General features: G+C 47.8%; 1 protein-coding gene across 5 annotated transcripts in view; it reads left to right on the forward strand.

Moving 5' to 3' along the window:
* Positions 1-15,632, forward strand: part of CHD7 (chromodomain helicase DNA binding protein 7) — a 177,609-nt gene that overhangs the window by 145,086 nt on the left and 16,891 nt on the right. For all 5 annotated transcript variants that reach the window (XM_061172013.1, XM_061172015.1, XM_061172017.1 and 2 more), the window contains exons 16-23: positions 3,183-3,393; positions 4,075-4,270; positions 4,557-4,724; positions 4,937-5,116; positions 8,362-8,472; positions 8,560-8,765; positions 11,142-11,341; positions 11,518-11,677. In XM_061172013.1, the coding sequence (XP_061027996.1) occupies positions 3,183-3,393; positions 4,075-4,270; positions 4,557-4,724; positions 4,937-5,116; positions 8,362-8,472; positions 8,560-8,765; positions 11,142-11,341; positions 11,518-11,677 (1,432 nt within the window). The remainder of the gene's footprint in view (positions 1-3,182; positions 3,394-4,074; positions 4,271-4,556; positions 4,725-4,936; positions 5,117-8,361; positions 8,473-8,559; positions 8,766-11,141; positions 11,342-11,517; positions 11,678-15,632) is intronic.

The raw sequence follows: 15,632 nt of genomic DNA on the forward strand, positions 1-15,632 counted from the left end.
TCGGTAGGGGCCCCAATGGTTCAGGGCGACTTACGCGTCCTCTGTTGGTGGTGGGGGGAGGGCGGTGGAGAACCGTGGGCAGAAAGAAGACAAGACTGAGCTCACGTGATGGAATGAATTTCAGAGAGAAAATGGTAATCTGCAAAAGAAAATAATTTCTTGGGCTTCCCTGGTGGCGCGGTGGTTAAGAATCTGCCTGCCAATGCAGGGGACATGGGTTCGAGCCCTGGTCCGGGAAGATCCCACATGCCGTGGAGCAGCTAAGCCCGTGCGCCACAACTACTGAGCCTGTGCTCTAGAGCCCCCAAGCCACAACTACTGAGCCCACGTGCCGCAACTACTGAAGCCCGCGCACCTAGAGCCCGTGCTCCACAACAAGAGAAGCCACTGCGATGAGAAGCCTGCGCACCGCAACGAGAGTAGCCCCTGCTCGCTGCAACTAGGGAAAGCCAGCGCGCAGCAATGAAGACCCATAAATAAATAAATAAATAAATAAGTAAAATTAAAAAAGAAAATAATTTCTTGTTTGTTTGCTGCTAATATAGCTAGATAACATTGCAGCTCCTGCCCTCACAGTGACCATCTGTTCAAGGGAACAGACTTCCACACTTCTTCAAGTTGTCTCTGACACACACACACGCACGCACACACACACACACACGTTTAAATGTAAACGCAGGACTTTAGGGCAGTGCCAACGGTGTATTTGGGCTTATCATAACCTATTTCCAGTTAATTTTCTGATTGATATTTACAAATCTAGCATCAAGGTAAATCTTTAACTGGTAAACTTGAAAATTCGACCTTGTAATGACTTAGAAGGTAGGTGTTGCTTTCCTCCCCAACTCCTTCCCTGCCCTCTTTTCTTCAGCTCTTCTGGGCATAATACAGTGCTTAAGGAACCATGTAGGAAATATGTTTGCTGATATTTTTAAATAAAGTGTTATTAGTGTCAACTGGCTGCCACTTTAAGAACCTAAATTCACAGCAAAGAGCTGAACTGACTAATTCAGCAGGAACTTTTGTCAGATAAGAAAAAATGTATTTTAATTCTGGCTATTTTTGATGACATGAGAAATCATTGGTAGTATTGAAAAAGCAGGAAAGTTATTTTTGTCATATAAATAAATTTAAATGAAAAAATTGAATTTCTCTACTAATTAGACTGAACTTATATTTTCAAATTCTTTACTAAAATAACTCAAACATGTTTATTTTGTCAAAATGATTATTTCATTTTTAAAAGCTATTCACTGACCATTAACTTAAGCTAAAATGCTATATTTTATTTTGATTATGGATTGTAATCCTAATATGAACAAAAAATAACTACCCAGATATTATGAGTAAAATCTATTTCTGACTGGCAAAGAGCTTGTAGTATATTATCCAACAAGAACAAACTTTTTGAAAAGACCTAATGTAATATATGGATGTAAATCTGTTTTTCCTGTCTCCTGAGGGCCTTCTTGTCCTGAATCCAGAACCTAGATTTCTAAATTTCTTGTCTTGAAAAACATTATTCAACTTTATGCAAGAGTATTTATTCAAGAATATTCTTTATTCAAGAATATTCCTGCCGATTCTCTTAAACAGCATTTTGGTTTTTACCTTTTCCTAGTAAAACCTTTGCCATTTGTTTCACTTAGATTAACATCCTGAACATTAGCGTTTTATTCATGTGGGAGGGGGAGTGAGAGACAGCAGTTCGGACCCAGCCGGCATTTTCTGCCAGGCCCTTCCTGAGAAGTAGCGATGCACTTTGCGCGGACCTCAGTGCCCGGTCCAGGCATTAGTGACTTTAATCTGGTCTCAGTAAGATCCTTTGTTGATTAATAATGAACAAGCTGTGTTTCAGTGTGTGACCGTGTCATGACTTAACTTGCTCAAGTGCCCTGAAAACGGGAATGGAGGGCACTTCTGTCCCACCCACTGCTGTGTGCCACCGTTCTGTCCTCACAGCTCTGGTGGCCCAACTCGCGTGACCTTTACACCCTGTGAGGGTCCCGTATCCCCATCCTGTGCATAGTTCGTTCACGTTTAAAACCAGTGGTAAGAAGAGTAGTTTAAAGTTCCTGGTACGGTTTAAGGCTGAGGACAAATCCCATTAGATGGATTTGTTTGTATTTTCCAAAGGATAGGTGACCACCTCTCTGTCCCCAGGGGAGAGGGGCTGGCTGAGCACAGCTGCCGGGCCCTGATGGACCCCCCCCCTGGCCACAGCGGCCAAACCCCTGCTGCCTAATTCTAGTTAAGCCGCCTAAGCGGCTGCAGGAAGCTCAGCCTGCTGCGCCCTGAGCAAGCACGTCTGGGGTCAGGGGAGGAGGTGGAAGGGCTTCCATCCCTGGGAAGACGCCTCTCTCTCCAGACTTCTCTCCAATGCACGCAGGTCTTGGAGCAAGCAGAGGTCTCTTGTGGGGCGATGAGAAAAAGAGGGTTAGGTATAGAAGTCTTTCATGAAACAGAGGTCGGTTTTTGTTTTTTTAAAGCTTTGGATAATTCAGGGTAGAATTTGTGTACCTTAGGAAATCATCAGGTGAGAATGAACGTGGAGGGAGCTGCAGAGACCGCAGTAGCGATGTGCTCAGGCACCCTGAGAAATGCCTAAAATTACCCTGGAAAACGGGCTCCCTCCCTGTCGTTGCAGTCCTTTTGGCTGTACTGATGCGCAGTTGGATACACAGACGCCTGCCCTTGCACCATAACTGTTAGAACCCTGTTCCCTTGTCTCTTAGTTTCAGAACAGATTCTGTTATTTGTGTTTGTATTCAGCTAGTAAACAGTTCTTCCTTTCTTAAGCATTTTAGGTTCCAAATTTTCTGTAGGTATCTGGCCCTTGGCTTGTTTCTGCCACTTCTGGCTTGACAGTCTGTTGTTGAAATTCAGTTTCTACAGACAGCAAACATTTGTTTGTTGGAAAATGTGGGGTATTTCCCCCCCCCCCAAACGCCTAAATGTGCTGCGCTTAAAACTTTGATCCCTTTTGTACTTCCACGGTTTTGTGTAGACCCTCCTTTGAGCCAGCGGATGGATGTGTGTTCATAAACACGAGTGCGGCCTCCTGGTCCTTACAGTTTGCAGTGGGTTTTGAAAGCAGGTTCCCTGTTTTTACTACTAAAAACAGTATTCCATACTGTAACAGAATATTACAGTATTCCCGTTATGCTATCCAATCTCTGCAGGTGCTGAAGAGAAAATTTTGGAAGAGTTTAAAGAAACACACAATGCCGACTCTCCAGATTTTCAGCTCCAGGCGATGATCCAGGCTGCTGGGAAGCTCGTGCTGATTGACAAGCTGCTGCCGAAGCTGAAGGCCGGCGGCCACAGGGTGCTCATCTTCTCCCAGATGGTGCGCTGCCTGGACATCCTGGAAGACTACCTCATTCAGAGACGGTGAGGGCCACACACCGGGGTGGGGAGCTGGGGTCAGAGGACGGGGCTCCACGCACTTCACCTCCAAGGGGCGTGGGGGTTTTTTTTGTTGTTTTTTTTTCGTTTTAATTTTTTTGGCTGCACGGCACGGCATGCGGGATCTTAGCTCCCTGACCAGGGATCGAACCCATGCCCCCTGCAGTGGAAGCTCGGAGTCTTACCCACTGGACCGCCAGGGAAGTCCCTTGAAGTGGCGTTTATAGTAAAGGGGACGGAGTAGGGGACATGTGTCACACCTCTTTTTAAAAGCTATAGATGGGCATGACGGCTATTCCATGCGACACGTGCTTTTGTGGGCAGTTCTGCTTTCCAGTTTTTTCCTTTGGCTAGGGGAGAACAGTTCTTACCGAAAATTGAAATTGTTTGTTGTTTCACTGTTGGAGGGGTCAGCCCTTTTCAGAGCTTAGATATTTTCCCTGGAGAGGAAGTAGAAGGAACTTTATTTAATCTTTGGGACATTCGACCAATTGTATGAAAAACTACAACAACACCTATTTGCTCTGAAATTATTTCTGATAAATAATACCATCCTGTTAATATATATCCCATATTATAGTACTTTCTTTAAAACACCAAAAAAGGAACAAGTGTATTTTGGCCGTTCGTCAGGCCTCCCTGTTACTTCACACTGACATTTTCTAGGTACCCGTACGAAAGGATCGACGGCCGCGTCAGAGGGAACCTCCGCCAAGCAGCTATCGACAGGTTCTCCAAACCTGACTCTGATAGGTTTGTTTTCCTCCTGTGTACAAGGGCAGGAGGTTTAGGCATTAATCTTACTGCTGCTGATACCTGCATCATCTTTGATTCCGACTGGAATCCCCAAAATGATCTCCAGGTAAACATGCAAGAAAATCTCCCCGATGCCTCCCTCTCCCACTTTTGGAAGTCGTTCTGCTATGTCAGACCAATAAATTAAAATCCTGTAGTCGCTCAGGCAGTGTCCCGTGATTGGGGCAAATGAACCAACTAGTAATCAATTTATTAATAATGTGAAAGTAATTTCTTAGTGTGTTAACCCTCTTCTGTTAAACTGCACCCCTATTTATTGGAACAGATGCTCTTATAACTGACAGTCGAGTCTTTTCTTTCTTTGGTAGCCATTCATTTCCTTTTTCTTCCAGGCTCAGGCTAGATGTCATAGAATAGGACAGAGCAAATCTGTGAAAATCTACAGGCTGATTACAAGGAATTCTTACGAAAGGGAAATGTTCGACAAAGCTAGCTTGAAGCTCGGTCTGGATAAAGCTGTCCTGCAGTCCATGAGCGGAAGAGAAAACGCTCCCAATGGGGTAAAGCATGCTGCCCACACCATGCATTCACTCTCGCTCCATTATTTAGCTTATACTGAGAAATTTTCCAGCATCTGATTATCTTTTGGCCTCGATATTTTAAGTATATTTTGTCACATTTTCCTTTGTTATCATTAAGGTTTACCCTCTTTGAGAAAGATGAATCACCTGTTCAGTCTACAGACGATTCTAAAAATATTTCTCTAAAACAGGTACAGCAGCTTTCCAAGAAAGAAATAGAGGATCTTCTCCGGAAAGGGGCCTACGGTGCACTCATGGATGAGGAGGACGAGGGGTCTAAATTCTGCGAAGAAGATATTGACCAGATTCTCCTCCGGCGAACCCACACCATCACCATCGAGTCTGAGGGAAAGGGTTCCACGTTTGCTAAGGTGCGGATCGATCCCAAGCGGCGGGTGTTCTGTGGCAGCGGAACAGAGTTTGTGTCACGCGCTCACGGGAAGCGCACGTAATGTCTGCTTTGTATTGCACGTTAAGAGATTAGTGATTAACTCCCGCTCGACGGAGCCCCCGATGCACGAAACACTCGTTGTGTTTTGGGTTCTCTTCTCTGTACCGGGCCTCGGGGTCGCCCTCACCTTGTCCTGGCCACGCTTCCCGCCTCGCCGGGCCTCTTCCTTTACCTGTGTTCCGGCCCCGCCCTCTCTGCTTCTTGAGCCTCTGCTCCGACACCCTCTTCCCCCTTTCCTGTGATCCTGACTCCTGACAGAGCCTTCAGACCGGTCAGCTCACCCCTATCTGAAGAAACCCCCCATCTGTTTTCCGCTCTGGCTACAAGCCCGCAACTCTTCTTTCGCAGTGAAGATCCACGCAAGCGTTATCTACGCTGCTGTCTCCCCTGCCTCCCTTTCTGCTAATTTCCCACCTGCCAGCTTCCACCCCTCCCTCACCTCTCCACTCCATCCCCTCCACCTGGGGCCCCTTCTGAGGCTTCCCCCATCCACACCCAGGCCCAATGCCACGCTTTCATTTTTAACAGCTCTATTGAAATGTAATTTACTTACCGTAAAATTCCCCTATTTTAAGTGTACCGTTCAGTGCCTTCTTCACAGACTTGTACAAGTATCCCCACATCTAAGTTTAGAACATCTCCATCACCCCAGTAACAATCCCCCCACCCCGCCTCCCGTCCCCTCCCCCTCTAAGTCCTGGCAACCCTTCAACTGCTTTCTGTCTCTCGAGGTTTGCCTACTCTGGACATTTCATATAAGTGGAATCATACAACGTGTGGTCTTCTGTGCCTGGCCTCGCTCACTCAGCGCGTTTTTGAGGTTCATCCATGTTGTAGCACGCATCAGTAATTCCTTACTCTTTATTGCTGAACAATATCCCATTCTATGGTTATACCTCATTTACCACTTGATAATGGACATTGATTGTTGATCCATTCACTAGCTGATAATGAAATTTGGATTGTTTCCATTTTTTGGTTATTATGAATACTGTTGTTACGACATTTGTGAACAAGTTTTTTGTGGGCATATGTTTTCATTTCTCTTGCATATATACCGGGAATGGAATTACTGAGTCGTATGTTAACTCTGTGTTTAATCCTTTGAGGAACTGCCAGACTGTTCTCTAAAGTGACTGTGCCATTTTCCCTTCCTACTAGCAGTGTTTAGGGTTCTAATTTCTCCGCATCCTCACCAATGCTTTTTGTTGTCTGACTTTTTGATTATTGTCCTATTACTGAGTGTGGAGTGGTAGCCCACTCTTGTCTGATCTGCGTTTCTCTGCTGCTGTTTAGTATCTATTCGTGTTCTTATTGGCCATATATATATATCATCTTTGGAGAAATGTCTATTCAGATCTTTTGAACAACTCTGAACTCTTTTGAGTGAGTTGTCTTTTTTATTGAATTTTAAGAATTCCGGATAAAAGTTTCTCATCAGATAATACAATTTGCAAATATTTCTCCTAGTCTTTTCCTAATGGTGTTTAATTTTAAGAAGCCCACCCATTTTCTCTTTTATCGTTTGTGCTTTTGGTTCATTGTTTAACCTTAGGTCACAGAGATTTGCTCCTGTGTTTTGTTCTAAGAGTTTTATAGTTTTCACTCTTAACTTTGTCTCTGATCCCTGTTGAGTGAATTTTTGTGTGTGATGTGAGACAGAGGTCCAGCTCCCTCCTTTTGCATGTAGATATCCAGTTACTTCAGCTACTTCACTTGTCCCAGCTACTCCACTTGTCCCAGCTACTCCAGTCTTGAAAGGATCTCCTCCTCTGGGCTCTGTGACCCAACACCTTCTCCCTCACGTCTTCCAGCCTCTTTTCAGGTTGTTTCCTCCATCCTCACAGGCACCTCAGATTCAGTAGGTGCCAAAGCAGATTAATCAGCCCTGTCCCTCCACCCTCTGTTTGCACGCATGTGCATGTACACACACACACACGCCCCTGTTTTTTCACCTGAGCCACACCTTTCAGATGCCAGAGTTGGGTGCTGAGGTTTTCCTGGCTTCCTCGTCCTTCAGGCTTCACATCCACTCAGATTCCAACTCCTTTAATTTTACCTCTTAAAGACTACCTTCTAGACTGTATCCTTTTCTTCATTTCTGCCGGTCTTCACTGTTCCTCCCTAAACTATGGCCGCAGCCTGTCCTACTTTGTTTCTGCCCTCCCTGCTCCAGGACACCGCTGTGGTCCTTCTGACAGGTGACTTTGGATATGGTCGCATACCTCTTGAGATTATTCCCATTTTCAAAGAGTTCCCCACTACCTCAGGATGGAGTTCAGACTCTGTTAACAGGACATGCAAGGCCCTGCTTGACCCGGCTTCTGCCCTCCTCACCAGCTTGACCTTGGGCTACACTCCCCTGACCACCCAAATCCCCGGCCGTACGACGTGATCACCTTTCTTCTCTGTGCCTTTGCACATGCCCCGCCCTGAACGTTTCCACATGCTTTCCTGTTCTGTGGGCTTTTTTTTTTTTTTTTTTTAAAGAGACATTTTTTTTTAAATTTATTTATTTTTTAAATTTATTTATGGCTGTGTTGGGTCTTCGTTTCCGTGCGAGGGCTTTCTCTAGTTGTGGCAGGCAGGGGCCACTCTTCATCGCGGTGCGCGGGCCTCTCACCGTCGCGGCCTCTCCTGTTGTGGAGCACAGGCTCCAGATGCACAGGCTCAGCAATTGTGGCTCACGGGCCCAGCTGCTCCGTGGCATGTGGGATCTTCCCAGACCAGGGCTCGAACCCGTGTCCCCTGCATTGGCCGGCAGACTCTCAACCACTGCGCCACCAGGGAAGCCCATGTTCTGTGGGCTTTTAACACTCTGGTCCAGGCACCGTATTCTGGAGGGCCTGTTCTCTCTTCCCAGCAGTGCTCTCCCTGTACCCGCACCCAACCTGAGCCTGGTTAGGGCTCCTCTCTGTATATCGGCTACACCTGTACGTACCTTTGTTGCCTGTCATTTATTATGCTGTGCTGTCATCTTTTATCATCTTTTATCAACCTCAGCTGCCTGAGGGACAGCCTTTCATCCTAGTCCCACGGACCACAGCATCTGGCTCACAGTAGAAGGATGTGTCCATGTTCAAGTGAATGAATATGTGAAAGCTGCTTTGCATTTTGCCACCGAGAAAAGCATCTCAAAGTAATGCATGTTTTTTTCCCTTTTAGGCCAGTTTTGTTGCATCTGGAAACAGGACAGATATTTCCTTGGATGATCCAAATTTCTGGCAAAAGTGGGCTAAGAAGGCGGAATTGGATATTGATGCCTTAAATGGGAGGGTGAGTGAGAGGTCACCTTCAAACTCTGCCTGATCTCCCCCAGGGGTTGCTTTTTCAGAAGTTTCAAATGTATCTGCTGTCTTTTAGAACAACCTGGTTATTGACACTCCAAGAGTGAGGAAGCAAACCAGGCTGTACAGTGCAGTGAAGGAGGATGAGCTGATGGAATTTTCAGACTTGGAGAGCGATTCTGAAGAGAAGCCCTGCACGAAGCCACGGCGGCCGCAGGACAGGTCCCAGGGCTATGCCAGGAGCGAGTGCTTCAGAGTCGAGAAGAACCTGCTTGTCTATGGGTGAGTCAGGCTCATGTGAGAGATGGAATTTTATTCGAAAGATAGTTAGAATTCCAAGTGGCAGAGAAAAGCCCTATTTGTGTTTGGATTTCTGTGACTCCCCGTAGCAAATGCCTTTGATGCAACCCGGGCAGGCCTGGGGCCTCTTGGTTAAAGAGCTCAAAGCTGTGCGGATCCTCACGGATTCGAAGGGGGTTTGCCCCTTAAGGAATTATGTCAGATCCAAATTTACTTGCTAATCATTAATAACTCAGAATGAAGTCTCAGAATAACAACATCTTTTCCTAGTGTACCTTCACATAAAATTACCACTATGGTAATCTTTCATTATTTTTCCATTATAAAAATTTGTTAAAGGCAATCGTCTCACTTGTATAGCTCTTCCAACTCATCTGAAGCATAAATGGTGGTCATTTCAACTCTCTGAATGGGTCGTGTTTCTCCTACTGGACCGCAAGATCCACATCTGACCCATATCTGAACCTCCGGCACCCACACAGGCTCTGAAAGGCAGGTGCTCGTGAGCATCTGAATTCGTAAATACGCGTGCTCTGGCACATGGTGGGACTGTAGGCGAATGCCACTCAAATGAAAAAACTGCCACCAAAACAATATTTCTATAGATCTGATGACATCTGCTCTGTGATTTTTGTTTTCTTCCGATGGATCATCATCAGTTTCAGAAGAAACACAAACATTCTGCTAACGTGGCAGACAGGGCTCTTACCTGGCCCTTGTCTGTCTCGTGGGTCCTTTCTGCGGGCACCCCGGGCTGCTGTTAGGATAGACGCTTCTCCTCCTGCCGTGTGCCCTGCTCCGTCTCATCTCTGTTTCCACATGCAGCCCTGCCCACCCACCCCCAGCACTGACTTGATCCGCCCACCACCTCCTGCCCTTGACCTCTGAGCAGGCATCACCTCAGCACCTGCCCCAGAGGGTCTCCCTGCACTCGCTGTCACACTCGGCATGTCAGGTGATAGCCTCTCCTGCTGGAGCCCTGGGGAAGGGCTCCGTGAGGACCAGGGCTCCCTCTTCGTGTTCTCGGGGCAGAGTGCGGGGCCAGTAAGCACGGTGAGTGCTGGGTCAGTGGCTGCTTATGCAGTAAAGGAGGTTCCACTGCAGCCGGCCCCATGTCTCGGCAGCTGTGTCACCTCTCCTCATCATCTCTGCAAGCCGGGCATTCTTTCCTGGCCACCCCTAGCTACTGAGCCCTTGCTGCTTCCCCTGCTTCCATGTTTCACCCTAATGATCAAAGTTGAGCGTGTTGCTGCTAACTTTAGAAATGGACCATTAATAACTGCTGGAGCTAAGCAGTACACTTAGGACGCCTGTCTTTCAGTAACGCCCTTCCCTCCTCCCACAGGCATCAGCTGTGTTGGACACCTACCACCTGCGGGGCACTGTGCTAGGACACGGCCGTGAGCAGGCGGTCACGGCGCCCCCCCTCCACCCCCGGGGGCAGGTGGGCAGGCAGGTGAACCAGCAGAAAGGGCAGTAAACTGGTAAAGCCGCACAGGTGCTCACGTGCCAGTGGGGCAGAGGCACGTCCTCTCTCCTTTAGGATGCAGCTCGGGGCTGTCTGCCCACTGCTGGGGGTGGGGAGTGAAAGAAGGCGCGTGAATAGATATCACGAATTAGCTGGGGTAAGAGGGAGGGTGGGACGTCGGGCAGGGAGGAGGAGAGAGTTCCCAGCAGAAAGAGCGGTGTGTCCGAAGACGACCTGAGGAACTGGGGGAACTTCTCTGAAGCCGGGAGGACCAGGCAGGGCCGAGGCGGGGCCGCGGGGCGAACTGTGCCCCTCGCGTGGAGGCTGGTTCCTGCCCTGAGCGCTGGGAACCCGGGGAGGGCACGCTCACGCAGCGTCTGCCTGTGCACTGCACGCGTAGGTCTGTCCATGGTCCTCTCTTCCCCCGTTTCACACAAGGACCTGGGAGCGCTCTTGTACTTGGCACCTAGCACCCCTGTTTCAAAGGGAGACCTTTCATGGCCTCTCATTAATTATCAGGGCGTCCCTTGGAGGCGAATAGATGCAGCTGCACCTTCAGCCGCGTGCATCCCTGATTTGGGGGTAGTCACTCTCGTCACCGTCCATCTCAAATGGTGGGTCAGCATCGGAAAGTACGAACCATGCCCACGTGAAGTGGAGCGGGGGGTTTCCAGGTCTCAGCTGGGAAGGCCGGTGCCAGCCCCTGCCCTGCAGCTCCGTGAACACGTGGCCGGGTGGTAACGGTGCGCCCTGGATTGCCTCACTATAACCTGATGTCAGATGTCGCTGGTTTCGACCCAGGCTCTCCTAACACTGCCACCTGACCATGAAACCAAAGCCGCACGTCTAAACCCAGAGGCACCGTCTGCATGTGAATGTTTGCTTTGCAGCTGGGGGCGCTGGACAGACATCCTTTCCCACGGCCGCTACAAGCGTCCACTCAGTGAGCAAGACGTGGAAACCATCTGCAGGACCATCCTCGTGTACTGCCTCAACCACTACAGGGGGGACGAGAACATCAAGAGCTTCATCTGGGATCTGATCACGCCCACGGCTGATGGCCAGACGCGAGCCCTGGTCAACCATTCCGGTGGGTCAGCGTCGCGCCTCGTGCGGCAGGGTCCCAGGGAGCTGCTGGGGACACTCGGGACGTGTCCCAGACCCCGTGTGTCCCTGCCTTGCGCGGAGATTCCTGACCCTGACGCCATAACCGGGGTCGTGGAGAGCTTCTATTGTTATGGGTTATCATGACTACTCTGCTTGTAGGTTTATCAGCCCCGGTGCCCAGGGGGCGGAAAGGCAAAAAGGTGAAAGCCCAGAGCTCGCACCCGGTGGTGCAGGACGCCGACTGGCTGGCTGGCTGCAACCCAGATGCCCTGTTCCAGGAGGACAGCTACAAGAAGCACCTGAAGCACCACTGCAACAAGTACGTCAGGGAGGGCGGTCGTGGGGAGCTGGCGACCCTTCTTTTTCTTAAACATGCATGTATTTAAGTGTATGTATATACTAGATATACATCAGTAAGACTATTATACCGTATTTACTGTGTTCGTACAACTTTACTGTTTTTCTTGAAACATGATGCCAAGTCACGTGGCAACCTGCCTTTAGGCAACTGATTTTTTTTTTTTTTTTTTTTGGGTGGTAAAAGATGCATGATACAGTTTTACTATTTTAACCATTTGTAAGTGAACAACTCACTGGGAATGATTATACTCAGATTGCTGCATCCTCATCACCACTGTCTATACCCAAAATCTTTTTGTTGACCTTAATATGAACTCTGTACCTATTAAATGATTTCTCCCCCTGGAGCCCCTGACAAACACCATTCTACCTTCTGTCTCTGAATTTGCCTATTCTAGGTACCTCATAAGTGGAATCATATATTTGCCTTGCTGTATCTGGTTTATTTTATTTAGCCTAATGTTTTCAAGGTTCATCCGTGTTGTAGCTTGTGCCAGATTTTCGTTCCTTTCTATGGCTGAGCCATGTTCCATTGTACGTATAGACCACATTTGTTTATCCATCCATCCATCCATCCATCAGTGGGCACTTGGGTTGGCTGATACCTTTTGACTGTTGTGAATAATACTGCTATGGACGTTGTGGATAACTAAGTTTTAACCAATGTGTATTAGAGAATTATGGTTAACTTTATATGATCCCGCCTTCAACTGACTGCTTTCAGTTGAGGGACTGCAGAGTTCACATGGTATTTTTTGCTTCATAATGCCTCAGTTACTGGGTCCTTTCTTCTTACCTCTGAGCTTAGAATCATGTTCCTTATCTTTATTTCCAGAACCTGATTGTATATAATTGAAGGATACTAGATCTGAATTCATTTCATCGCTTGGAGCTCTGTGAGCTGCCGACACATTACACCAGCATCCACATGTGTTGATTCCTTCCGTCCTCTGAGCGTGCATGTTTGGTATCCGGGCTCAGGCAGCACTACCACGGCACAGCTCTCCCCTTCCTGGCTTTGGGCAACCTGGGGCAAGCTCCTTGACCTCTCAAAGACCCACTTTCTGTATTCGTCAAACAGAGCTTAAATAAATGTCTATCTCTCTTTTAAATCGTAGCAACAAAAGTCTGAGCACCTCATACTGGCAGCACGCCAAGCGCTTCCTATGGATTATGTGTTTTGAGTTGTCTAAGACAAGTCGTGCTCTTTCATCCCCATTTACCTGGCAGGGAGACCAAGTCTCGGGTGCTTAAGGTCCCTCAGCTAGTTAAGGGGCAGCGAGCGCCCTTGCTTTCGAGCAGCCCTGCCCATCTCGGAAGCCTGCCTCCCCTCAGGGTTGTCGAAAACCTCAGTGAAATAATTCCTGGAGAACATCTGCTACTCCTGGGTTGCACTGACTCGTGGTTCTCGTCCCTTTTTAAATGCAGTGGTGCTTTCAGGGACTACCTTTGATCATCATTGCTGGATTTTGACTGACAAAATTTTTCCTTTCTGAGTCTTCAAAACCATTACCTCAAACCCTTTTGGCACCTCAGAAACTGCTGTTACTGCCGTAGCATAACGGTTCTCCCTAAAGTCCTGTCCCGCTTACAGCTATTAGAAAACTTCTGTTTCTTTGTGGCTTATGTGAACTTGGGGTCCATAACCTTCCGAATTCTGGATTCAGACAAACTGTAAGTGAAGGGGTTTAGTGTGGGAACAACGGCTCCTGTTCCCGGACCCCGGTGTGATGGTGGCGGTTTTTAATTTCCCACTCTGATGTCAGTAACAGACTTCTGTAGGGTACGCGGCCCAATTAGTACGTGAGATGTAACTAGTTTTCTTCACATCTTCCCCTGGGTCTCAGGAGAAGAACCGGCAGTGCCTCTTCCATCTCCTCTCTGGGATGAGCAGTCAGAGAGAAAACGAGACCCAAATTGAGGGACCTCCTGGAAAATAGCTGGCCAGTCCTCTTCAAAAGTTTCAAGAGACAAAGACAGGAGCTGTCTCGAGTTGAAGGAGACGAAAGGGGTAGGACAGTTTAGTGCGCACGTTCTCCCGGCCCGGATGCTGGTCCAGAAAACGGGCACCAGTGGGGTAGCCGCTGAAATGAGAATGAGGTCTGGGGACTTGTTAGGAGTCCTGTCTGTCTGACTCACCACGTGCAAGCTCCTTAGGGGTCAGAGGCCACCTCCCATCACCCCGTTATCCTGCCAGGCCACTCAGCTTGCCAGTGCATTGGTTTGAATGTTTTCCTCTAGAAGAAAGGTGACATTCACAGTTAGTTCGTACAAGTCTCCACAAAACTAAAATTCCTCATGAGGTAGAAAACTTTGTCTTCTACCGAAGGGAGAGAAACCGTTAGGATCACTGGTGCTGCACTGAGTTTTGGTGAATAAAGGAGGATCCAGCTAAAGGGGGAGTGCATCCCCTTGCCAAGCATCCTCTGTAAGGAGATCTGGTCTGCAGGCTCTTCTTGTGCCAGCCATGGGGGCCCGCATTGTCGCTTTTCTTCTGCTGGTTCAGTGTGGCACAGCCAATTTTTAATCTTATCAAAAGAAAGAAATCTTAAAAAATAAAAACGAATTATCCAGAAAGATCGCTTACTTTGGAGTGCGTTCAGGTATTTACAGCCTCACGCTTTGCCCGCTAAGAACCCAGGTTGGTCAGGAGCAGCCTGTTGGCGGAGAGGAAGGCGGGTCACGGGGTATCTGTGTATGATCAGGAGTGGTCTGTTGTGGTGAAGCTGCCCCTAGTTGTCATTTTGATATTTGCAACGACAAGTGCCACGTCCCTAGAGACATTATGAAGTGATGGAGTCAGAAGGCCTAATCCTGAGTGGTCCATGCTCAAGGTGACCCTGTGACCTTGGATATGTCACTTGTCTTCTGTTGGCCTCAGTTTTCACGTTTGTGAAAATGGAAATTGTAACTTGCCCCACTTTGTCATAGAGTTACTGTAAAGATCAAATGAGCTCGTGTTAGTCAATGTGATACATGGGTTGTAAAGTGTTCTGCAAGTGTATGATGGGATTATCCAACTAGGGGAATAGCACTTGGTGTTATCTACTCATGGCCAAGGAGGTAGTCTTCAAATATGAGTCCTGAATGCACACTGGGGGCTGTCCAGCAGGAGATGCTAGACTTGGAGTAGACAGGCCCTTGGGGATTTACCAGGTGGGCATTATTGAAAGAATTAGGTTTACGCCATTGAGGAAATCCAAGTGAGATCAAAAATCTGGTTCCTAGAATTCCATGAGTTTTTAAAAACTGATGCCTTGAACATGACTAGGAACTTCAGTGAACTGGACACATTTTAATCTCCTTTGTGATGTTTTATTATTATTCGTTAAGCTACAACTTAGGCTTCCAGGTAATATAAGCTAGAAGGAATAAAAAACGGTTACTTCCTTAAGGGGGAAGCGTAAGGATCCACTGCCACCACCATCTTCCTTTCTCGGAAGCAAAGTTGTATAATCTGAAAAACCTGACATTCCACATTGAGGGTTTATTGTAAGGTAGTAAAACCAGATTTTATATCTCGTTTATTCCTACAACTTCTGATGTGCTTCCAAAAATGGTATTAAGGCAGCAGCTGAGGAAATTTTATGAGATAATGAAGCAGAACAGTTACTGAAGGCCATCTGCTCCGTTGTTTACAAACTCGCTTCGATACTTCAGAGGCAGTGGTGGGCTACGTGTCTAAACTTCCCAAGCTGCACTAGGTAGACTCCATGAAGTGTGCCCGGGCCGGGCTGAGCTCCGGCCCTCTCTGTGCAGGGGGGGCGGTTGCCAGGCAGGCCTGCTGGAAGCTAGCAGAAAGCACCACACAGAGGTGATTATGTGCCACCATCTGTCACGCTTCAAGCCTACCATACAGCATGGCTAATCAGCCTTGGCAGGATGATGGATGAACAGCAGCAGCTGCCAGAAGC

This window comes from Eubalaena glacialis, chromosome 17, assembly GCF_028564815.1.
Source record: "Eubalaena glacialis isolate mEubGla1 chromosome 17, mEubGla1.1.hap2.+ XY, whole genome shotgun sequence".
Lineage (NCBI taxonomy): Eukaryota > Metazoa > Chordata > Mammalia > Artiodactyla > Balaenidae > Eubalaena > Eubalaena glacialis.